This window comes from Pecten maximus, chromosome 7 (genome assembly GCF_902652985.1).
Source record: "Pecten maximus chromosome 7, xPecMax1.1, whole genome shotgun sequence".
Classification (NCBI taxonomy): domain Eukaryota; kingdom Metazoa; phylum Mollusca; class Bivalvia; order Pectinida; family Pectinidae; genus Pecten; species Pecten maximus.
In genome coordinates this window covers 36,849,300-36,876,117 of record NC_047021.1, presented here as the reverse complement: position 1 = coordinate 36,876,117, position 26,818 = coordinate 36,849,300, and the positions used below count along the sequence as shown (strand labels likewise).

The 26,818-nt window shown below is 36.4% G+C and overlaps 1 protein-coding gene across 3 annotated transcripts in view; it reads right to left on the bottom strand.

Annotated features, from left to right (window-relative positions):
- LOC117330739 (probable nuclear hormone receptor HR3) overlaps nucleotides 1–26,818 on the bottom strand; it is a 53,927-nt gene that overhangs the window by 3,535 nt on the left and 23,574 nt on the right. For all 3 annotated transcript variants that reach the window (XM_033889197.1, XM_033889196.1, XM_033889198.1), the window contains exons 2-9: nucleotides 21,989–22,113; nucleotides 20,962–21,085; nucleotides 16,405–16,546; nucleotides 7,417–8,285; nucleotides 3,305–3,413; nucleotides 2,361–2,502; nucleotides 850–980; nucleotides 264–359 (exon numbers count right to left, since the gene is read on the bottom strand). In XM_033889197.1, coding sequence (XP_033745088.1) covers nucleotides 264–359; nucleotides 850–980; nucleotides 2,361–2,502; nucleotides 3,305–3,413; nucleotides 7,417–8,285; nucleotides 16,405–16,546; nucleotides 20,962–21,085; nucleotides 21,989–22,005 — 1,630 coding nt within the window. In that variant the 5' untranslated portion in view covers nucleotides 22,006–22,113. The remainder of the gene's footprint in view (nucleotides 1–263; nucleotides 360–849; nucleotides 981–2,360; nucleotides 2,503–3,304; nucleotides 3,414–7,416; nucleotides 8,286–16,404; nucleotides 16,547–20,961; nucleotides 21,086–21,988; nucleotides 22,114–26,818) is intronic.

The following is a 26,818-nucleotide window of genomic DNA, read 5'->3' as shown; positions in this document are numbered from 1 at the left end:
ATCAGTTGCAAAGCAAAATTGAAGTGAATGAAGGTTGACCTGATTATTAGGTATCGCATAAGTTTTTCGTCAATGATTTGAGAATCATTGACGAAAAACTTGTGTGAACACCTTCAAATTTTTTTTTTTTTTTTTTTAATAATTCATTTGGGAACATACTGAATATTAGGTTAGAAATGTTTTCCAATTACAAAATAAAAACAAACTTGTGAGGTTATGGTGATGTCCTCAGAGGTGGGAACGAGATTTTCTTGGATACTTACTCTCTGTGTGCGAACTCAGCATTAACTGGTAAAGGCACTGGAGCAGCAGTGTTTGTAGTTTGTCGATAGCTTTAGCGTTCTTCAGGTTCAGGCGATCTATATGGAAAACATTGAAAATAAAAACAACAGTTAAAACAAAAGGCCTTTTGAGTATTAACACTCAAGAGTTACATTGTTAATTATCACAAGACAATTTCATGATGATTATCTGAATAAAGGCTCGTATTGGACAATCAAATGAAAGAAAAAAAGGCTGCGGAAAATTCAGTCTAATTCTACTAGTACCGATAACTTACAAAGAGATGTCATTTGTAGATTTAACACATTTCACCAAATATTTAATTAACAACATGTCATAAAATTTAAATGTTTTGAATCATTATTGTCAGCTTACAGTAGGATGTACAAGACAATGGCAAAGAGTGAACCAAGGGACATAACTCTGTTTTCAGTTCAGTGAAGGATGATTTTATTAACAGGTACTCTGCCATTCCAAGTATCTTGTGCAAATAACTGTGCATAATTATCTAGTGTGTGAGAAAATCATAAAGAAAGTTTAGGAAGCAGACACAGTGTTTTCACTTACGAGGACAAATGATCAAAATCGTGGAAAAAAGTGCAGTTTCTACATCCGTTAACTTCATGGGGTTCAACTCTCCAGCCACGATGAAAAACTCGTCCATGAAACTTCCCATTGGCATTGATTGTATCACTTTCCTGAAAAAATGAAAGATTTGAAGAATAAATGGTCTTCAATTACATAAATAATTAGAAAAGTATAAGCAAGATCACTTTGAGAATCCTTAATTTTCTTTGCATGGCCTGGTTAAGGAAGATCGTTGTTATATAGACCAAAATGTACCATCTATAAGCAAATGTATTGCTTACATACTATTGATGGTATGTTAAATATATTTTTTCACAAAACAATATTAACTAGAGAATGGTTGTGAAACATAAATGCCCCCACTTCTGCTTCGACAGGAATCGATCTAAATGCTAATTCTTACAAAGTTTAAAATACATGTTTACATTTAAACAAATGTTTATGGGAGGGATTTTCAGGTTTGTGAATGATTTCTGATCCACAGAAGTCTGCCAGAAAGTCTTGTAGCACCTAACATTAAAACACTACAAACAATATTAATCAGAGAATGACTTTAAGCATTGGAACAAATTGATAATTAAAGTTAATCACTCTCTGGTGCAAAGTAAAAAAAAAAAAAAAATTTAAAAAAATCAAATGAGCTTTTAAATCTAGCAATTTTGTTTAAAATTCAAATTTAATCTAATATAGAAAACTGATGACTAGATGTGACATGTTAAGATTTTAAGGTAAATCAATATCCAATTAATATACTGTAAACTTGGTTATTTTCACGGGGGGTTAATTTCACGAATTCGATATGTAAACTATACGTGTTGGGGTAATTTTCGCCATCGATCCACCTTCGTTTGTAGTTCAGGATTTTGAAAATTGATATCAAAATTATACAGGTGGGGGAAATTTTCGCAATCAAAAGGACTCTGTGTAATTAGCGTAAATTTCCCTCTCGTGTAAATTTCCACGTTTACAGTATTAAGTGTTGACCAATCTTACAAAGTGTAGCTATTAGTTATCTCATGACGAATGGGAACTGGCACTTATGTGGTTTTTAATCAATAAATGCATTTCTTGGAACGAATACCTGATGAAAGATGAAACCCTATCAAAGCAACACTGATCATGACCAACAAGTTTTACACCAGGTTCCTGACATTAAGCGGTCATTTCAATAACAATACCATTGTCCCTGACCTCCATAAACCTTCCCCGACCTAGGCCTCCAGGTGTATAATCTCCCTGACAATTGTATTGGAAAGTCTTCCCTACAAATCATGTCATTTTTTTCTTATAACAAAGTAATTGCTTTAGACGGAATATCTTACTCAGAATTACTTCTTTTTTCTCATTAATTTTATTTATTATCAATAAATTATTAATTTATTTGTTCAGACAACATTTCATCAAAATCAGATAATATTTAGCATGTAACAGTATGGAATTAACCCATCATGTAAATGGTATTAGAGGACTTGTGTTGATCATGAACTTACCTTGGACACTTCATTTGCATATCTGGGTCAAACATCTCTTGCGAATCCACATCCACGAGGTTACACATTCGACAGGCCAGTATCTCAAATGAACCCTGCTTTATCAGCAGAATCTGATCGTCTTGACCAATCTCACCGAAACCTGTCACACAGATTAAACATTATAGGACACAGCTTTACACAAATGTGACAATATCCTTATTTTACAGAATATTGGGAGAATCGATCAACCCATATGTACTTCTCAAATGGATTTTTTTGGTCAATGAATATATAGGTTTTTTTTAAATTTCATTCAGTCTCCTATTAATTTCTATCCTTTTGAAAAATATGATAAATTCAGCAAATAACTGCTGAGGAGATTAAATATAAACATTATTAATACATCTCGAGCCTCTCTAGATCTCTTAACTTGATATAAATCACTGACTGATGTCCGCACCAATAGTATTCAATACACATGTTTACTATACTGGTATATCATAGAGTTAAGGTTCTTGATGGTCAAAGGTTAATGTGGCTACCTCAGTATTAAGACCACCCTGCTATTAAGACCACTTTCACTCAGTCCCCAAGGTGGTCTCAATAGAGAGGTTTCACTGTACTAAACAAGAAAAATAACCAGTGTTTTGCAGATATGTTCTCTGCCAACATACCCAAATGTTTTGAGATTAAGTGGAAATATTTTAGCCTCACTGCAAAACAACTGATTTTGTGTTCCATTTTGTCACTTTTTTGTTATTTTTTTTTTTAACTGTTTTCAATCTATTACGTATTTAGTAATACATGTACCTAACCTTACATTTGTTATATTCTGTATACTATTTTTCTATCTTTATTATTTAATTATTATTATTAATTGATTATTTTGATAGCTTAAAACTGTTTTGTGCAAACCACAAAACAGACTGCTACATAATAGTTTGTATACAAGAAGAACATACCTGGAATTCTTTTACAAAATTTAACTGCCTGTGTGATCTCTGGAACCATGTTCTGGAGGAACTGTTTCCACATCATGTCTGGGTTCAGGGACAGTTTACTGAGGTCAGGCTGTCAAACAGAAAACAACAAATCAGGGTTCAGGTGCAGTTAATGGAGGTCAAAGACAGTATACAGTCTAATGGAGGTCAAAGTTAGTGCAGTTAATGGAGGTCAAAGACATGTACAGTGTACAGTATTGGAGGTCAAAGTCAGTATACAGTAATGGAGGTCAAAGTAAGTGCAGTTAATGGAGGTCAAAGTCAGTGCAGTAATTATGGAGGTCAAAGACTTGTACAGTGTACAGTAATGGAGGTCAAAGTCAGTGCTGTAATGGAGGTCCAAGACAGTACAGTAATGGAGGTCAAAGTTAGTGCAGTAATGGAGGTCAAAGTCAGTGTACAGTAATGGAGGTCAAAGTTAGTGCAGTAATGGAGGTCAAAGTCAGTTTATGGAGGTCAGATACAGTTTATGAAGGTCTGATACAGATAATGGAGATCAGTACTTTTTAAGGATCGAGGTCAGGGGAGTTCAGAGACAGTACAGTTAAGGAGGTCAGGGGAGTTCAGAGACAGTACAGTTAAGGAGGTCAGGGGAGTTCAGAGACAGTACAGTTATGGAGGTCAGGGGCAGTTTATTGAGGTCATATGCAATTGATAGAGGTTAATGACAGTCTATGGGAGATGGTCACAGTCCATGGAGACCAGGGCCAGTATTTGGTGACCAAGAAAGTATATGGTGGTCATGACAGGGACTGATTAAGGGGGTGTGTATGATACAGTAAATGGGAATAAGTAATGAATTTATGCAGCTCAGGTCAAGGACAGTATATATATATGGCAGTCAGGTAAGTATTCGGAGGCCAGGGACAGTATATAACAGTCAGGAGAGTATATGGAGGCCAGGGATATTATATAGCAGTCAGGAGAGTATATGGAGGTCAGGGGGACAGTATATATGGCAGTCAGGAGAGTATTAGAGCTCAAGGTCAGTATATGGCAGTCGATCAGGAGAGTATTTGGAGGTCAGGGGGACAGTATATATGGCAGTCAGGAGAGTATATGGAGGTCAGGGACAGTATATAACAGTCAGGAGAGTATATGGAGGTCAGGGACAGTATATAACAGTCAGGAGAGTATATGGAGGTCAGGGACAGTATATAACAGTCAGGAGAGTATATGGAGGTCAGGGACAGTATATATGGCAGTCAGGAGAGTATATGGAGGTCAGGGACAGTATATAACAGTCAGGAGAGTATATGGAGGTCAGGGACAGTATATAACAGTCAGGAGAGTATATGGAGGTCAGGGACAGTATATAACAGTCAGGAGAGTATATGGAGGTCAGGGACAGTATAACAGTCAGGAGAGTATATGGAGGTCAGGGACAGTATATAACAGTCAGGAGAGTATTTGGAGGTCAGGGGGACAGTATATATGGCAGTCAGGAGAGTATATGGAGGTTAGGAACGTTATATATGGCAGTCAGGAGAGTATTTGGAGGTCAGGGGGACAGTATATATGGCAGTCAGGAGAGTATTAGAGCTCACTGTCAGTATATGGCAGTCAGGAGAGTATTAGAGCTCAAGGTCAGTATATGGCAGTCAGGAGAGTATATGGAGGTCTGAAGGTTAGTATATGGCAGTCAGGAGAGTATATGGAGGTCAGGGGGACAGTATATGGCAGTCAGGAGAGTATATGGAGGTCAGGGACAGTATATGACAGTCAGGAGAGTATATGGAGGTCATGCATATGGGGGACAGTATATATGGCAGTCAGGAGAGTATGTAGAGGCCAGGGACAGTATATGGCAGTCAGGAGAGTATATGGAGGCCAAGGACAGTATATGGCAGTCAGGAGAGTATTAGAGCTCAAGGTCAGTATATGGCAGTCAGGAGAGTATTTTGAGGTTAGGGACAGTATATAACAGTCAGGAGAGTATTTGGAGGCCAGGGACAGTATATAACAGTCAGGAGTATATGGAGGTCAGGGACAGTAAATGGCAGTCAGGAGAGTATTTGGAGGTAGGGGGACAGTATATGGCAGTCAGGAGAGTATTTTGAGGTTAGGGACAGTATATGACAGTCAGGAGAGTATATGGAGGTCAGGGGGACAGTATATATGGCAGTCAGGAGAGTATATGGAGGTCAGGGGGACAGTATATATGGCAGTCAGGAGAGTATATGGAGGTCAGGGGGACAGTATATATGGCAGTCAGGAGAGTATATGGAGGTCAGGGGGACAGTATATATGGCAGTCAGGAGAGTATATGGAGGTCAGGGACAGTATATGGCAGTCAGGAGAGTATATGGAGGTCAGGGGGACAGTATATATGGCAGTCAGGAGAGTATATGGAGGTCAGGGACAGTATATGGCAGTCAGGAGAGTACATGGAGGTCATGCATATGGAGGACAGTATATATGGCAGTCAGGAGAGTATATGGAGGTCAGGGGGACAGTATATATGGCAGTCAGGAGAGTATATGGAGGTCAGGGGGACAGTATATATGGCAGTCAGGAGAGTATATGGAGGTCAGGGACAGTATATATGGCAGTCAGGAGAGTATATGGAGGTCAGGGGGACAGTATATATGGCAGTCAGGAGAGTATATGGAGGTCAGGGACAGTATATGGCAGTCAGGAGAGTACATGGAGGTCATGCATATGGAGGACAGTATATATGGCAGTCAGGAGAGTATATGGAGGCCAGGGACAATATATGGCAGTCAGGAGAGTATGTAGAGGCCAGGGACAGTATATGGCAGTCAGGAGAGTATTAGAGCTCATGGTCAGTATATGGCAGTCAGGAGAGTATTTTGAGGTTAGGGACAGTATATGACAGTCAGGAGAGTATTTGGAGGTAGGGGAACAGTATATATGGCAGTCAGGAGAGTATTTTGAGGTTAGGGACAGTATATGACAGTCAGGAGAGTATATGGAGGTCAGGGGGACAGTATATATGGCAGTCAGGAGAGTATTAGAGCTCACTGTCAGTATATGGCAGTCAGGAGAGTATTAGAGCTCAAGGTCAGTATATGGCAGTCAGGAGAGTATTTGGAGGCCAGGGACAGTAAATGGCAGTCAGGAGAGTATTTGGAGGTAGGGGGACAGTATATGGCAGTCAGGAGAGTATTTTGAGGTTAGGGACAGTATATGACAGTCAGGAGAGTATATGGAGGTCAGGGGGACAGTATATATGGCAGTCAGGAGAGTATTTGGAGGTCAGGGGGACAGTATATATGGCAGTCAGGAGAGTATATGGAGGTCAGGGGGACAGTATATATGGCAGTCAGGAGAGTATATGGAGGTCATGCATATGGGGGACAGTATATATGGCAGTCAGGAGAGTATGTAGAGGCCAGGGACAGTATATGGCAGTCAGCTAGTATTTAGAGGTCAAGGACAGTATATGACAGTCAGGAGAGTATATGGAGGTCAGGAGAGTATATGACAGTCAGGAGAGCATTTGGAGGCTAGGGACAGCATATGGAGTACAGAACTTAGGTCATGATATATATCAATCAATTTGCTCCATTTTGGCCCAGGCCATTTATATAAAGTCCTTGTGGGTTAGTCAGAGCCAATATGTGCATACAATCAAACTGGCGATACTGAAAAAAAGAAACATTTTTAATTGAAATTCAATTAATGATGATCAAATATGTGATACACCAAACTGTATATAGTGTATATACTATTATAGTGAATTTCACCCCTTCCCCCAGGGACTCTCGGGGCCTGTAATTCACAAGACCCGTCCGTCTATGAAATGTTCAATGTATGTAATCTGGTATTTAAAATAAGATTTTGAAAGTTCAGTCAATTTGATCAATTTGGCCCACCTTTCAAGCCTCTGGTGGGTTGGGATAATATATTTCACAAATTAGGTTGAACTTTGGCCAAAGAAGGTTTCAATGAAATTGGTTCAGGAGTTTCAGAGAAGTCAAAAATGTAATTGTTCACTGATGGACGGCCAAGGACAACAGACACAAGACAATTGAAATAGGTCACCCAAGACAATAGAATGGTCCCTATTTTAACCATTTTACTCTTTATACCCTATGTACAATACATACCATAGCCGTTTTACAATTTGAGATGCGTGCATTAGCTTCCCTTACTGCCTCGTTGGTCGGCTTACACGTATCCATGTGAGCAGCATAAATGCTCTCGGTAACCTGCTGAATTAGTACTTTCCTCAACTCGGAAGGCGTCGGAGTGACGTTAGACATTATGCGGTCCATGTCAACATCACTGTCAGTATTTTGCAACACCTTAGACATGTAAGGTGGGAAGGAATCTATGCTGGGAAATTGAGGCATAACATCCATATTTAGATTTGTATCCGAACCCAATGACGTAAAGTTTGCTCCATCATGAGACGGGCTGACAGTGTTCGCCATACCACTACACGACTGATTGGAAGGTTCAGACTTGATACTCAATGCATTGAAATTGCCTGCGTTCTCAAGTTCTGATAACATATTTTCATCAACAAGATTGATGTCTGTCAAGTCAATGTCGTTCTTGTTGTCGAGTGCCATTTCAGGGTTGTTGTTGAATGACATATCTCCCGAGGAGTTGTTTAACTCGCCAATGGGGGAATGGCTCTTGCTACTCCCTGGGCTGCTGAAACTGGAGTAGCCAGATTCCCCTCCAGCTTGGGGTCTAGCCTTGCTCTTGCTGTCCTCGTTGTCATTTGCTGAAGGGTTGCGTTGGTGCTCCTTGAAGCTTGCCTGGGCTGCAGACAAGAAGGCCTGCATCAACTCTGACTTAAATGTGCCATTCTGTTGAAGCAGAGTCTGTAACTCAGCCATTTTCAATTTGTACAGATCGGACGGAGTAGGGGGATAAGGAGCAATGGCTGGAAGGTTCCCAGAACCTTGGGATTTTGTGTCTCCACTGGAGTCTTTCAAACGCTTTGGTCGCCGTCCCAATCTTGAAGCTGAAATCAGAAGAATTGCGTTACAAAATTTGTGTTTGACATGAATGAAATCTTTGATATAAGTCTATTTCATGTTTGAAAACAATTGACATGTATTGATGTCTTGCTTGATATTTTTCAGTATGGTTATATACTGAAAAACTGAAAATATGGCGTGCCCCTCCCCCTCTACCCAACCCCTTTATCAGGAACTGATAGAACAAGAGTACCACAGGGTGGAACAAATACGCCTGTCAAAGTCATTTACAAATATTGTTATATACTCTCATGTATTAATATACTACTTTGCATCACCTTATAAAGAGTGGCTACCTGGCATGCAATAAATCTCACTTTTCACTGCATTGTCAAAATTTGATTTTCTGATATTTTGAGGAAAACAAGTACTCAAGTCTGCAACATCAAATATTGACAGCAATAACTTGTAGAAAAAAAATGAATCAGAGTTTCTTCAGAGAAACAACTTGATATCATGACCCTAATGCATTCCAAGTTTCAAACAAATTGGCCAAAAAAAATTTAGGAGCAAGTCTGCAGACAAAAATCAAATGCAGAAATAAACGAAGGGCAATAATTTTGCAAAAATCATTGAATCATATTTTTTTTTCAGAAAAAGACACCAACATATCAAGATTATAAATCATAAAGAAATTGTTGAATAATGTACCTAGCTCTCCAGACAGAAAGTCAATACTGAAATAAACATCCAGACAGAAAGTCAATACTGAAATAAACATCCAGACAGAAAGTCAATACTGAAATAAACAAAGGGGAATAACAGAGGTCTCATTTTAACAATCTAATAAACAGCTGTCTCATTTCTTAATTTTTTTCACTTTGTATGCAAATAGCATGAAGTTTGACCTCCTGTCCCCTAACTCATTCCCACTATAAATATTTTCTTATAATATTAGATTGCATCAAGTTTCAAAACAATCAGTCAATCCTATCACAAGTTATCATCTGGATGCAAAATATGACAATAAAAGTATATTTTTAGTAACAGTGACCTATGAAAATAACCTTTTGACGGAAAATATGTATTTTTAGCAATTAAGTGACATAGTAGTTGACCTTTCGACCCCAAACTCAATAACACTCTTTATTACCTGACATAACCTAACATGAGTGAAGTTTTATTCATTTCCATCCATCTTTTCTCCAGTTATCATCTGGACACTAACATTTGGACAGACAGACAAACAGATGGCCAGACGGACGAAGACACCGTCAGGGGACTAATAACTTTTGCAAAAACAAACAAATCAAAATTCTTTTTGAGGGTAATAATATATATATACCATGTTTGAAAGAGATCAGTCAATATGTATATAGGAGGAGATTGCTGGACAAAAAAAGGTTTGCGCCAGACGAATGGACAACACCATACGATGAAATTCCCGTCAAATTTGACAGGCATATAAAAATTACAAAGTGGTTCTTAATTTCAGATGCAGAATAAATCTGGTAGTGTTAGTTTGTTGAATATTCTATTTACAGTAACAGACCAAGGTGACCTCATCAACTCCTACGAGGGTTAATACATGGTCCTCTAGTCTAAGTAAGCAAGTGATTTTTAGTTTCATCAATTCAAAATCAAATTCATCACAATTGGCTTGAAAATTAAGTTGGTAGAACATGCACATTGAATCCCTCCACAATTTATAACATGGTATCATATGCAAAGGATTTTTTTTTCAAAATCTGCCAAACACATTATACAGAACTTCTGGATTACATAATCAGACCCTGTGGCAGGACTTCTAGTCACAGGGTAGGGATGGTTGCTTCATTCAAAAAAAAAATAAAGTGAATTATGAAGGCAATTTTCAGGGGATAACAGCAGATTTAGAAATTTGGCTTAAAAATGATTTTTTTCCATCGAGAACAGGCTCATAATGCGCACTCCCACCCCCCCTCCCACAATCTCTCACAAAAAGCCTTAAGTAAAGCCCTTGAACTCACATTCTATGACGCCAAATCACATAACAGATGTGTACATACATCTATAAATATAATCATATAAACAGCATGCAGGTCAATGTACACATACATATTTATATCATAGTTGTACGAGCAGCTACATCAGGCCCTATAATTAACGTATCAGCACTTCGTTCATTCATGATCAGGCCAAGCCATTCATGGTGAAATTTCACAATGACCTTCAATCTTTCAACAACTGTAACTAAAGCATAACTTTTTTTTTTCAAAATCTCACAATCATATGTAGAAGTTCTAGATTACATAATGAGATCCTTAAACAGGACTTCTCAGATCTTGACAAGAAATTCATGGTCAAATTTTCAAAATGACCTTCTTTCAACAACTGTGGTCCACACAGAAGAGAACCAATCTTGTATGACACAACTGCATGACTTTATGATAGGATAAAGTTCAGGGTCAGGCATGTAGCCTTAAACTGTACAGGGGATTGTCTGTTGTGTTATATATAAAATACAACTGTAACAGGCACATACATTTACTAGTGTGTCTACATCTCTGTTAGCCTGTACACACAATTGCACAACTATCCTGCATAATTTTGGAAGTTTGAAGGAATTTTGGTAAATGGTGCATACATAATTATGGATGTTTGTGGGATTTTAATAAATCCTTCATAAGTATGGAAGTTAATTGAGGGAATTGTAATAAATCCTGCATAATTGTGGCATGAGCAATATGTTTATGAAATGACACCTTGGGTTCACTATTGGGAGTTAAAACTGCTACAGAAAACAGACACATAGTCTAATTTTAATCATCGGAAAATACAAATACAACCTTCAGATCAAAGTTCAGGTCAACTTCATTATCACCAATTTCACCTCATCAAAAAATTTCATCACAGCAATTATATGTCAATTCTATACATAACTTAATCAATTTCATTTCCTTAAGTTACACATTTATAAATGTCAATTTCAATGTATACCCCTAAATCGAGACAAAAGTCAAATTCTCTTTACTAGCTGACAGTAAAGCTATTTATCTAAAATCATTCAATTTAACATAATCAATTTATATTTTCAATACTCCCAAATTCTGTGTTGCAAGATTGACATTTTGTTTTAAAACAATAAATTCAATTGAAACAAAAACTAAATGAAAAAAGATTTTTTTTTTTCGTGAATGCATTTTTGTTCCCATTGGTTGATTAAAAACTCGAGATAGCGCTCAAATTTGACTTGATGTGACTTTCATACACAGCTTCAACTTAATGAGATTGTATCAAAAAATGTTTCATGCCTCCACTGGGATAAAACTATCTAAGTTTTCATAATCTGGCACATATCACGTGTGTGAAAGGTTACGAGCTGGGAGTGGAAGCTTTAGCAGAAATGTTCCTACACACAGCCGTGTGCAGAACTTTTTTAGTGGCAGCTGTTGGCTAAGTGATCATGGGTAATGGAGCATTCAGCCGAGGTCAAGAAGGAGCACAAACAAAATGTAAAGAACATACCTCTTTATAACTTATCTATACATCTGTATGTATATCTATAGTCCTTCACAACAAAGCCGGTTATATACCATAGCGATTCCAAATTTAAGGGAGAAAACTCTTGTCAGATTTTTTTCAAAAGATTCTATTTCAGTTAGATAGCTATATATATTGTAGCAGTTAAAAGAGATATAAACTAAATTTTATAATTTGAATACACTACTATTATTTGCAACTTCCGATTTTCTAAACCAATCGCATCTTAATACTGATCGAAACAGCGATATTACAGAATATCAATCCTCCTTTTCATAGTAGTAAAAAAAACTTCCCAATACTGATCCCTCTGAATTTCGAATACCAATCCAATTTTGTGTCCAGAATGTTTAAAATGCTAATTAACCTAAAGTTACTTTTGATTACCTGGCCTTACCTGAGCAAACATGATAGGTGTCGGCAAACAGACCGTGAAATCGTCACCTGTGGCAATTAATGTTTAACGTTGTCGTAACGTTTTGGGGCATACACTTGTAGGTAAATTGGTACCCAACACCTATGACTAAGGAGCATTATGATTTAATGGTTTACTTATTAAAATGGTGTGGAAGAAACTAATTATACAAATCACCATGCGTCATTGAAGCAGTACAGTCTGTTTATCATTATAAGAAAACAAGTAGAGCTAGAAAGCTGAAGTTTCTCATCGAATTTAGATGAGGCCCTGTACAGGTTATTTTTGCAGCGGACAAAAACAAACACAATAGGAAGTTAATGATAGATCAGTCACCACTTTAAAATGTAACATTGATGTCCTGAATACCATCGGTAGAGCTGGTTAAGGATTTTATTAAGATCTTATCTTTATTTGTAAAAGTGTTCTTGTTTGAAATGAAATAAATACCCCTTATCGTGCCTCATAAGCACAGAGGTGTAAGTGTTAGGCTAAACAGTTCAATGCCAATGTCAGCATTGTGAAATGATAAATGTAATGATATTTGGTATATGTTTGAAATCAGTATTTAAAAATATTAAGAATGGAAACAAATTTTCTATTCTTAGTAACAGGGACCTTGACCTTAACCTTTGACCTTTGGACCTGAAAAGCAATCACAAGCGAGCACTTTTGGTAAGGAAGATCTGGGGAAGTAATAACATAGTCTATACCAAATGTAATGCATTTACACTGGACAGGCTTTTAAGAGTGAAAATATTGATTCACAAAAACATGTTTGTTTATCCATACATTTTGTGTGCATATGCACATAACAAAGTCACAAATTTCAATAGCTTGTCTGAATGTACAATCGCTGCACAACTCTCACATTGAAGATGTTTTCTTTTATTTCGTTAAGAAAAAGTTTATCATATATATGTGCTATCACTTCAGCCAATTGTGTTGGCAGAGAGCATTGTTCATTGAAAACTAATGATGTTTTGGGTCTTACACAACCAAGAAACTATCACAATACATTAGTGTAATGTGTGGTTATTGACCAATCTGAAACAAAAACAATCTCACTGTCTGTCTGCCAAGGGGAACCTATTTAAGCCTGTCTATTGAATATCCCCCATAGATCTAAGTAAGACCATTTACAAAAGATTCTATCAGCACCGATAATGAATCATACCATGAAAGACTCTTCTTCTTTTCACCATCCATAGAATAACAAATTTTCGACCAAGACAATTTATAATTTAACCATAACAAAACAAGAGGCCCATTTTCTGAGGGCCTGAATGGTCATCTGACTAAAGTCCTTGTACTATTGTATGTAGTATACATACTCAGTATAGCAAGTATAGTACTTGGTACTGTTGGCCATGACTGCATTGGCTGCCATGGTGGCCATGTTGGATTTCTGACCGACCCAAAATAAAACAACTGTTGGTCAGGACTATTTCAGGATGATTTTGTTGGAGCTGAATCTCACTGGTGGAACCAGAAAGTTTAAAATAGGTTTTGTTAAAGAAAAGTATTATTATAAATTTATATTACAAAATGGCTGTCATGACAACATTTTGTTGATCGACTTCCCTTCCTCAACATTCCCATCAATTTCAGCTGTATCTAAGGTACCAGTGGAAATGTGTTTTAAAAGATGGCTGCTATGGCAACCATGATGGATTTGGGATCAACCAGAAAAATAACAACACTTGGTCAGGACCATCTCAGGATCATTTCAGGTAAGTAAGAGGTGAATCCTACAACTGGAACTTGAGAAGAAGTTTGAAATTGGTGTTATTCAGGAAAATCGTGATTGTGCAATCATGTTACAAAATGGCTGCGGTTGGCTACCATGTATAAGTTTTTGCCAGGCCAAAAAATAAGAACACTTTGTTGGCTCTCCTTACCTAACATTCCCAACAATTTTCAGCTCTATGGTTATCAGTGGAACTGGTAAGAAGTTTAAAATTTGTTTTTCAAGATGGTGGCCATGTTGGATTTCGAATTGACCCACAATATAACATTTGGTCAGGATCATCTAAGGATCATTACAGTCCCCCTGTTGGAACTTGAAAAGAAGTCAGAATTGTAAAAAGTTTAAGCATAGCGGACGACGAAAAGTGGACGGCAGTCGACGGACAAAGCATGATGACTTTAGGTCATCCTGACCCTTCCTGAAAAATGCTTTCTTCAATAAAGCTACTTTAGGTCATCCTGACCCTTCCTGAAAAATGCTTTCTTCAATAAAGCTATCAGAATCAAATCTAGGAAGAATCTTTATTTATCAAATATTTTATATTTCTTCAAGAATTATATATATGACATACTGTGACATTAAAATATTCATGGAATGAAACAGATGACAAGTCAGCTTTGACTAATATATATATTTAATTTAATTCCCGAGATATCAGACTTCCAGGTCTTTACCAGAGAAATCGTGGAAAAATTCACCGGGTTGTGTTGGGTCGACATATGCCTTACAACGCTGCATGGACATCAGGTTATGCTCCATCATTGGGTGTTAACTGCTCAAAGGCTTTAAACTCCTCAGAGATAATGAGCAGTAACTAAATATATCATCCTGTAACTAAACTGCAGCATCAGACCGACTGTTTTTCATGTTTTTATCAGTTTAATCTTGTTTAGAGTAGGATATCCATAATAATCCCCAAGGTCGTGTATTTATAGACTGTTAAATATTCTAACATATGGCCCAATGGTGTACACACAGTTATTCATAAACATGTGTCTGTTCTGATAACATTACATAACAAACGTGACACCACACTGCTTCACAAGCAGTACTTGTTTCAAGTAGAGTTTTATAAATTTCAAGAGAATTAGGACAGTTTTTGTAAACAAGAGTACAACCTGCAGTACAAAGCTCGCCAATATCACTATACCTCAAGCTAGGGGCTAGTTCACCACTATCTATATCCCAATATATTAATGCATGATATTGATATACAAAGTATTGAAATTTATTACATTTTTAGCGGTGAAATATCGAAAAGTATTCATTCTATAAAAGTGATATTTTTATTTTTCTTATATTTTTCACTGGACTAGTGAAAAATTTTCTGATTTGACCAATGAGAACACTGCTTACAAATGACAATGGGGAAAATTAAGATTAACACATAGCTCTCCGCTATGTTGTATGACGGCATAATGCAAGACAGAATACATAACGTCATGATTAGGGGTACATTTGTGAGCCGTTGATAGGTGACTGCAATGAATTCTGGGAGAGATTGAGCTGCCTCGGTATATTTTGCTATAAAATGTTATAATAAACAGGATATATCTAACAGTATCTTCAGTAATATCGTATATATTTCACATATGTGGCTTATATTTGATATTTTTTACGAGTGCATAGCAAATAAAATATATTTGGTATTACTGAAGACACTGTTAGATATCCTCTCTCTATATATATATTTATGAAACATCCGTCGAACCATATAAATTATTATGGAGTTTGCTAATGCCTTTCAACACATGTACCAAAAGTCAGATTTGACATAAAAAGATGGAAGTCTAAAATATAAAACTTTAGATTCCCCAAACATATAATTCTGACTCCGGGAAGTAATATTAACCCCCACAGCAACCCTGACCAAATATTTGAACCCTTATACAATTACAAAGGAGTTTACTGATGCCTTTTAACACTTGCATCAAAAACTTAACATTTAGAAACCAATGATGATGCAGACGCCAGGGTGACAACATAAGCTCGCCTCTCTTAGAGAGGCGAGCTAATCAACTGAAATTACATAATTTTTAACAGCCATTAATGTACCGTACATTGGTCGATATTGTCATACAAAAAAAAAATGCAAAAAATTAAATAAATATTGAGGAATCACAGTCCTAATCAAAACCAATACAAACAACTATGCATGCCTTTAACTATAGATAACAGTATCAGCTGTCTTGTCATTATAACCGAGAGCAAATATTTCGTACATTTACTAGTTGGTAATATTTATGAAGAATTATCGTTAATCAAAGATCGTGAGAAATTAAATACACTTAAAAAAAAAAAGATTTTTACCATTATTTATAATCTCTTTGAAATTCAGTGTATATTTTGTGCTTTAATTATAATTCAGAAATGAATTGATGTGCTAACCCGTTAACTGTGAAATATTATTAATTCACAGTAAATATTGCTAACATTATACAGAGAACTCTTCAGGACATTCGTGAATGATACTAACCTTCTCTGGACATGCCCACTGAGAAGCATTTTTTCAGACGGCAGTACTGACAGCTGTTCCGTGTAAAAGGCGTTATCTCACATTTCTCATCATTTGAGCACTTATGGGTCATCCCTTGTGTAATGCAGCGACGGAAAAAACCCTGAAAGATTAAATAATAAGATATAGGTATAGCCATTATATACAGAGATTGTTTGTTTGATAGGATTGGGCGGGGTTCACAACATTACATACACCAGTCCATTGGTATTGAAAGATATTCCATCAAAATATTTACCACCGTGCAATATCTATCACAGAGTGGACCGTAAAATTAAGAAGAGGCCCAATAGCCTTAACAGTCACCTGAATCTTAAATTTAATATGGAAATGAAACAAAAATGAGATTTCTATATAAATAATTTATACTATGATAAAATCAACAGCCCCTCCCCAGGAGGAAATATGAAACCCATGAAATTTACACTTTTACTAAAACACCTTTAGAACCTTCCATCCATGAAGAGTATTTGATTCTACCATATCTTGGTCTTAAGAAGATGATTTTTGAAATATCAATCAATTTGACCTCTTTTGGTTTTGCCCTCATGCCCCTGAGGAGTTAGGACCACATAATTTACAACTATGGTTAACCTTTGGCCCCGGAAGGTTTCTGCAAAATTTCATCAAAAATGGCTGAGTTTTTAAAAGAAGTATAAAATGTGAAAATGTTGACTAACGACGGACAATGACAGACAAAGCCCTGAATTGGAAATGGTCACCGAAGCTGCACTCAAGTGACCTAAAAAGCTGTTTTATCGGTATTATAAACAATAAAACAACAATAGATATCACACAGCAGATACACATTTTTAATTTTCTCGACAAGATTTCAGTTAACCAGAGGTTGATTCTGAGACCTACACTATTGCATTTACATTTGCCATTTACAAAATGCTATTCAAACTTTCTGTGAAATTCTTGTAAAAGATTGGTCCATCTGGTGTGAGCTATCATAACTTGTTTACATCTCCAATGTTAATTTTATCTCCAGGAATGAAATATTACATACCAGTATAACCTCGAATCAGCTGTACCCGTGGTTTATGTTAAGTTCTATGAATTCTCTATACAAAGAGAACCAGGCAAAAATCAGAAATGTTTATGAATGCAATAAAGTGAACCTGACCTTAACATAAAATCGTAAACTGTTTACTGCTACCATGATAACATGACCTTCATTCGTGTAGCCTTCACATCCATCTGGAGCAGCAGCAACATTACGCAATATATTCAAATCAGGAGGGAAAAAAACTGACATTTATATCTGATATTTTATTGTGAATATCAGAAGACATAAAAAGAGGATATTTTGGCTGAATGTGATTATTATATTTGCAGGAAAATGCACGACAGAGACATTTTAAATGCATGTATACCTGATTTTAAGAGTTCTCCGGATCCGGAGAATTTGTCTTATTAACCTTTTTCCAGTAAATGTATGTGTGCATTTTATTTTAAATGACTGTCTGGTGTCTACGAGAATAAAGATGGTTGAATATGGTTTCAGTATAATTAGTAAATGATTATCAATTTGGAATTAGATTTAATTAGGCTAAATTGAGATTTACCTTTAATAGAACTTGAAATAAGTAATTAGTCAAGAAAGTTCACTAGATATGCATGTCTTTTCAAAAGTATTGACTGAGGATGTAATAGATTGTAAATTTATGTTTAAGTTAACTTTTTGTTAACAAGAAGATAACAGAAAATTTAATTGCAATTTAAATACGTTGACTTGAAGTTGTTTGGCCCGGATGGTATTCACAAACTGACAAATCATGCTGTTCGTTATATAGTCACTGTTACAGAACTTATTTGTTAGAACGCATCTCTTAACAGTTCTATAAATATACATGTATGCATAACTTCCTGGACACCATCATAAATAGTCATGAAAATGAAAATGTTCTGTTCTGTTCTGTTCACTGATCACCCTCCCAAAGGATCGACGCAGGCTTAAGTGATATCTGTAACTGTATAATATTTTTCAGTCTTTCTCTTCTACGAAAGACATATTTTAAAATCTAGATACTATCCTGGTTTACAGAAATGCCAGAGGTTGAGGCAAGCAAATGTAAACCAATAGTGCAATGCATGGTGTTGCATGAAGAAATACTGAAGGAACTAGGAAACGTCATTCAAGACATAAATGCGTCCATTCCTATATGCAACCATATCAAATGTCCGGTGTACATGTAGAAGGGCCGGGATCAAAGGTCATTTTTGAACTTTTAACTCTCACAAAAGACCAAAAGAATTAATGTGATCTACCTGCAAATGTTTGACACTCTGCATGGTGTATATGTCTTTATGAATTCAAATATGTTCAGGAGTTCTCAAGATATGTGTCATTGAATTGAAAAGGAACGAGAGGTGACAGGAGGGTTGGTCATGGTTAACGAGAGGTCACAGGAGGTTGTCATGGTTAACGAGAGTTGACAGGAGGGTTGTCATGGTTAACGAGAAGTGACAGGAGGGTTGGTCATGGTTAACGAGAGTTGACAGGAGGGTTGTCATGGTTAACGAGAGGTGACAGGAGGGTCGGTCATGGTTAACGAGAGGTGACAGGAGGGTCGGTCATGGTTAACGAGAGGTGACAGGAGGGTTGGTCATGGTTAACGAAAGCTGACAGGAGGGTTGTCATGGTTAACGAGAGGTGACAGGAGGGTTGGTCATGGTTAACGAGAGGTGACAGGAGGGTTGGTCATGGTAAACGAGAGGTGACAGGAGGGTTGGTCATGGTAAACGAGAGGTGACAGGAGGGCTGGTCATGGTTAACGAGAGGTGACAGGAGGGTTGTCATGGTTAACGAGAGGTGACAGGAGGGTTGGTCATGGTAAACGAGAGGTGACAGGAGGGCTGGTCATGGTTAACGAGAGGTGACAGGAGGGCTGGTCATGGTTAACGAGAGGTGACAGGAGGGTTGTCATGGTTAACAAGAGGTGACAGGAGGGTTGTCATGGTTAACGAGGTGACAGGAGGGTTCGTCATGGTTAACGAGAGGTGACAGGAGGGTTGTCATGGTTAACGAGAGGTGACAGGAGGGTCGGTCATGGTTAACGAGAGGTGACAGGAGGGTTGTCATGGTTAACGAGAGGTGACAGGAGGGTTAACGAGAGGTGACAGGAGGGTTGTCATGGTTAACGAGAGGTGACAGGAGGGTTGGTCATGGTTAACGAGAGGTGACAGGAGGGTTGTCATGGTTAACGAGAGGTGACAGGAGGGTTGTCATGGTTAACGAGAGGTGACAGGAGGGTTGTCATGGTTAACGAGAGGTGACAGGAGGGTTGGTCATGGTAAACGAGAGGTGACAGGAGGGCTGGTCATGGTTAACGAGAGGTGACAGGAGGGCTGGTCATGGTTAACGAGAGGTGACAGGAGGGTTGTCATGGTTAACAAGAGGTGACAGGAGGGTTGTCATGGTTAACGAGGTGACAGGAGGGTTCGTCATGGTTAACGAGAGGTGACAGGAGGGTTGTCATGGTTAACGAGAGGTGACAGGAGGGTCGGTCATGGTTAACGAGAGGTGACAGGAGGGTTGTCATGGTTAACGAGAGGTGACAGGAGGGTTGTCATGGTTAACGAGAGGTGACAGGAGGGTTGGTCATGGTTAACGAGAGGTGACAGGAGGGTTGTCATGGTTAACGAGAGGTGACAGGAGGGTTGTCATGGTTAACGAGAGGTGACAGGAGGGTTGTCATGGTTAACGAGAGGTGACAGGAGGGTTAACGAGAGGTGACAGGAGGGTTGTCATGGTTAACGAGAGGTGACAGGAGGGTTGGTCATGGTTAACGAGAGGTGACAGGAGGGTTGTCATGGTTAACGAGAGGTGACAGGAGGGTTTGGTCATGGTTAACGAGAGGTGACAGGAGGGTTGTCATGGTTAACGAGAGGTGACAGGAGGGTTCGTCATGGTTAACGAGAGGTGACAGGAGGGTTCGTCATGGTTAACGAGAGGTGACAGGAGGGTTGTCATGGTTAACGAGAGGTGACAGGAGGGTTCGTCATGGTTAACGAGAGGTGACAGGAGGGTTGTCATGGTTAACGAGAGGTGACAGGAGGGTTCGTCATGGTTAACGAGAGGTGACAGGAGGGTTCGTCATGGTTAACGAGAGGTGACAGGAGGGTTGTCATGGTTAACGAGAGGTGACAGGAGGGTTGTCATGGTTAACGAGAGGTGACAGGAGGGTTGGTCATGGTTAACGAGAGGTGACAGGAGGGTTGTCATGGTTAACGAGAGGTGACAGGAGGGTTGGTCATGGTTAACGAGAGGTGACAGGAGGGTTGTCATGGTTAACGAGAGGTGACAGGAGGGTTGTCATGGTTAACGAGAGGTGACAGGAGGGTTGTCATGGTTAACAATTAACACTAATACTGTTCAGTATAATATTAATGCACCTCATCAAATGGCAGGAGGCCTAGGGCATAAAAGTGGAAAATACCCAGAGCTACAGGTTACTGATTTGGGGTACAGCTAGCCTGGAAAAGAACAGCTTGATGAATGTTGTTACCTACCTTGCACCCCTCGCAGGAATCGACGCCATAGTGATACCCCGACGACTCGTCCCCGCAAACCTTACAGGTAGGCGCTCGCACACCGCATTTGGCTGACATAGCTGGTTTCGTACCTGCAGGATTTCTGTCAGAACAAACATGACCATGCCAAATTAGACCGGAGAAAGGAGAGATGTACAACTAGATAATTTGCATGAACATTCATGTACTCTTAAAGTACAGTCGACCCAGAGTCATTTATAACCTTTTATAATTCAACTGAGTCAACAAGACACGGACCAGCTGCTCCCCTGGAGTTGTGAACTAATCCACAAGGAAATGATGTCTCTTCAATTATATCTTGATTTATAATGATACATTTACCACAAACATTTGACAGTACATCTTTAATATTGTCATTTTTTCACAGTTATGAAAATTTGTACATATTAAAGGCAGCAAAAACCTACCATTTCAAATGATCACTAATTGAAACTGGTTGTAAATAAAAACTCAAACAGCTGGGAAAGTTTGCACGTCTCATCCACAAGGGATACAAGCTTATAGCCATATAGTTGGTAATGAACTGTTTTTGATTTTCTTTTATTCTTTTATATGTTGAAGTATAACAAATCAATTTATATTTATGGTCAATGAAAACAATATTGAACTGGTCAATGAAAACAATATTGTACTGGTCAATGAAAACAATATTGTACTGGTCAATGAAAACAATATTGAACTGGTCAATGAAAACAATATTGAACTGGTCAATGAAAACAATATTGTACTGGCCATGGTAACAACAGCTGGCTGAACATGTTTCACCCAAGGGAGGCAAAAAGAAATTTCAAACCTCAAAACTGATGTATATTAAAATATTCATGATACTTATAGAGCGACAGAAAATGAAACCCTTGATGTACACCTGTATGTGTGGTCTTGCTGAAATGAATAGCTCAAATATACCTACTGAAAACAAAAAACGTTAAATGCAAAGACTTGTCTGGTGCACAGGATGAATTATACATGCAATTTGTTTACTCACTCTTCCACTGTCTGCATTAATGAACTCTGCTAATCCACAACTCCTTCCTTCATAGACATTACACAGTGGCACAGTATAGTGTTATAGTGTCTCCATGATCTCGTCTACGTCATCATCACAGCTACCTGTAAGTACAAAATGACGAAACCGATCTTTATATATATATATATATTAAGGCTTTACGTTTATCTTCAGTGAAAATAAGGATTAAATTCATCAGCAAAAAAAAAACATTCACAACAACAAAATTTTATTAGCAGAAGGACACAAATAGATCTAGATTGGAAAACAAATTCCACATGCAGTTAATTATAATTATTGAATTTCATTCACACATAACCTTGTAATTAACTGTAGTGACATACATTAAACCCAGTCAACACTACAATAGTAACACCTATTTGTAAGGAACACAGCTGTAATTGACAGTAACTTATAATTATATAATTAATTTCTTAAGTTTTCAACTGTCGATGTAGAAAACTTCATGGTGTCAGTACAGAATTCCATCCACTTGGGAAAATATGCAGTTAAATTTCATCAATGTTTGCAAAATGAAAAACATTACCTTATATTTATCATTGTTATGGGATAATTTTTCATAAAAATTTCCTTTTCAGCAAACTCACTAGAGGATTTTCAAAATCTTTAACCAATTTTGAAATGTAAAATCCAGTTGATAATAAATTTGTGAAGCTCAACAAATGGCTTAGAGTGGGTATAGGTAACGAGAGTTAGATGGAGACTCAGAGAAATAAATTACACAAGATGGCCTGTTGGGAGAGAGTAGTTTTCCTTTCTGCACTTTTAATATGAAAACAGAACTGACAAATGACTTAAGTTCTGATGTTTATTTTGCACGGCTAATTGCCAGCTTTGCAATGCAGATAAATCTAGCGGATAAACTTTTCTGCACCAATCTAGACATAACTTGGCTCTATATTAGCTGGTGTCTACTAGATATATACCATGGCCACTACATATATACAATTTCATGGCATTCATGCTACTGTAACACCCAAGTTTTACAGCTCAATTGATATATAATTACGTTGATTGTCTAAGGCATTATGTTGATTGTCTAAGGCATTTGTATAAGCTATCAGTAAAAACAACTAGAACCATATGGGTTATAGCCACCACAGCTAAAAAACAATGCTTCATTATAAATAAACTTGTCAAACCAATTCTATATTACATAAGCATGTAGGATCGTCCAATAACAGTGTATTGGTTGCTAGGTCATGTATGACTATAGATATATAAATAGCTACAACAACATAAGATTTGTTCTATCAATTATCGATACAAAAAAAAATATAGATTTTTGACAGATTTGTAAGCAGGGTTACAGTTTAACACACCTTGTTTGACGGACTTGCATTGGCTATATAATTTAACAGACAAGGTTACACCTTATAATATCTTACAAACAAGGTTACACTTTATAATATCTTACAGACAAGGTTACACTTTATAATATCTTACAGACATGGTTACACTTTATAATATCCTACAGACAATGTTACACTTTATAATATCTTACAGACAAGGTTACACTTTATAATATCTTACAGACATGGTTACACTTTATAATATCTTACAGACAAGGTTACACTTTATAATATCTTACAGACATGGTTACACTTTATAATATCCTACAGACAATGTTACACTTTATAATATCTTACAGACAAGGTTACACTTTATAATTTAACAGACCTGTTTACTGTATATATAAATAAACAGGCTTTGCTAAAGTTTATAATTTATCAGCCAATGCAAGGTTATACAGTTTAAAATTAACAGACTTTGTTACACTTTTTTAATTATAATTAAGACTTTGTTACACTTTTTTAATTGTAATTTAACAGTTACACTTTTTAATTATAATTTAACAGACTTTGTTACACTTTTTTAATTGTAATTTAACAGACTTCGTTACACTTTTTTAATTGTAATTTAACAGACTTTGTTACACTTTTTAATTATAATTTAACAGACTTTGTTACACTTTTTTAATTATAATTTAACAGACTTTGTTACACTTTTTTAATCGTAATTTAACAGACTTTGTTACAATTAATAATTTAACATACCAGGTTACAGTTTATAATTTAACAGACCAGGTTACAGTTTATAATTTAACAGACTTTGCTAAAATTTATAATTTAACAAACAACCTGCTGAAAGCTTCTGACTTACGTGTACTGAACAACAACAGGATGGAATTCTGCCAAGAACAGTTGGAGTTATAGTGGTCACTGACTGGTCAGTGGTCACAAAAGATTTCCCCATGAAATTTCCCAATGATGAAGTCATGTAAAGGGTTATTACATATAAAAGTAAACAGATTATTGTCCGACAAACAGCAGGCCTAACGATATTACTATTATTAGCATACTTTCTGTACCAACTTTTCTGAAAAATATCCCTGGTGTCTGTGGTCAGGAATATAATACATGTACATATACATGTACCCAATATTAAACTGCAGCTTTCAATTTATTGGAGAGATCTTTATATCAACATTCATCTGTTTATGACGGCAGGGTACAGAATTCAAGTTGAGCAGATGTTGGAGGCAGCTGGATATTAAACAGCTCTCTCAAAAATCCAATTTAAGTTGAACAGGATTTTATATATAGTAGCTTAATTAGACTATTTTAGTAATCACCTTCTCTGCTGCCTCTAACATATCAAGTATTTGACTGAGTGGCATATATCATATTATATAATTATTGCAGTCACAAACACAGCACGACTACAACAATATATTATATATACTGTCTCATGATCATTATCACGCAAGCTTAAATTTTGAAGTTGTAATAGTACATTATACACCCCGGCCAAGACAACAGTTACTATAATATTTTATACACATACAGAATGTACATATAATTAAACAGAGCGTGACCAACTCCAGCTACACTTGTAGTGAACATTACAATATGACCTCTTGGCCAGCTATATATAGCTACATGTATATACTTACACATGATATTTTGTTGCACATTCAGACTCCCATTACAAGTTTATCTTTCCTATTTCCTGCATACAAATGTCTACTTATTTTTGATATCACACTACTTAATCTGCATCCTCATGAACTCTTTACATAATAGTCATTTTTTGTAAATATATATACCCATGGAAGTCAACCCGGAGTGAGATGTTTAAAGTCTTGCAGTCTGAACTTGCTCTTCTTCATCAGAATTATATTTACTGGTCTCTAACTGGTCAAAAATTCAATATTTTCCAATTTCAATAAAATTTGAAACATTTATTGACAATTATATCATTTCAGGATGTTGAATTAGTGTTGAAAGTCGAGAGGGAAAAGGTAACAATTCCACAGTTCATTTATTACTTGAAAATGTTAATTCTTTTATAATATTTGAATTTTTTTTTATATACATATATAACCCTATTTTCTTTTAAATGCTTCAATAAAAAGTACCTTCAGATGAAAAGGAAAACTATACCAGTAAGATTATGTAATAACCAGAAACACAGCTGCAGTAATGTATAAAATAAATGTTCACAAAATCCTGTGGATTTACACCTGGTGGGAAGTTAACCACACCTTGGACAAATATACCTGTGTATACGTATATCAAACAGCATGTTCACATAATACCTTCAAGGCCACTCTCAGGTCATGGCCAATAACTGGTCATGGCCGAGGCATGATATAATCCATAGTAGTTTCAGCTGGTATTTATGCTATAATAATAACTAAAGGCCAAAACTAATATAAGATCTATAAGCAAAATATAATAAGATTAAAGACAGAATTGATTTTACGGACATTGTGAAAATTATATTGTATTATTTTCTATTTCTACTACCAATATGTACTTGTAAACAGATTTCTTAAATACAATTTTTTTCTACACTTCGAGTAAATACCCACTACTTATATCATGGAGTACATACAATGATTTTTTTTTATTATTGACAGTTATATATATATATATATCGATCTGTGTATTATGAAATTTCAGGTATTCTGGAACAATTTTAGAGTGATCCAAATTTACGACAGGATAATTATCAACTCTATCACGTTTATTTAGCTATTTGTGTATAATAACAAAATCACTTGGCAAAAGAGCAATATATATACGGTATAACAACATGAATGATTTCCATTTGAGCTTGAGCAGCACGATTCGTAATATTTTACATATGCACATGACTACAAACGAGTACTAAATGGCTTGATCAATTCAATATGGCTGCCACTGGACGAATATACTATAACTACAACACTATGTCAGATTTTATCCGGGTTTTTTTTTTTTGAATGGAAACAAAATTATTTTCTTATTAATTCTATATGATCAACATTTGAAAGTCTCTGGGTTTCAATACTAACTTTTTTAGTAACATGATCCTAACAAGAATATTTACCGGGCGTAATTATCAATTTTTCTACTCTGAACTACTTTTTGGACATATTCCTTAGTATATCTATATTGATCTAGCTATACCTTATAAACGAAGAAACAAACCAAAGTCTGTTTATAGTACACTATATGTCTGCTGATTTATTATATTTAAACACTTAAACTTATGAATAAAAGACAAATAATTAAAGATAAATGCTTAATTAATTTTCAATCATTCATCTGACACAAAAATTGAAGTTGATATTTTTAATAATTTATATTAAGCCTATAGTTTTTAAACCAATCTTCACAATATCATACTATACTGAATATCTATTCAGACAAATACTCAACATAGTCAAAAATGTAAAGGTAATTCTTATCATAGTAAAACAATTTTCATTAATCCTCAATATTTTGGAAAATAAATATG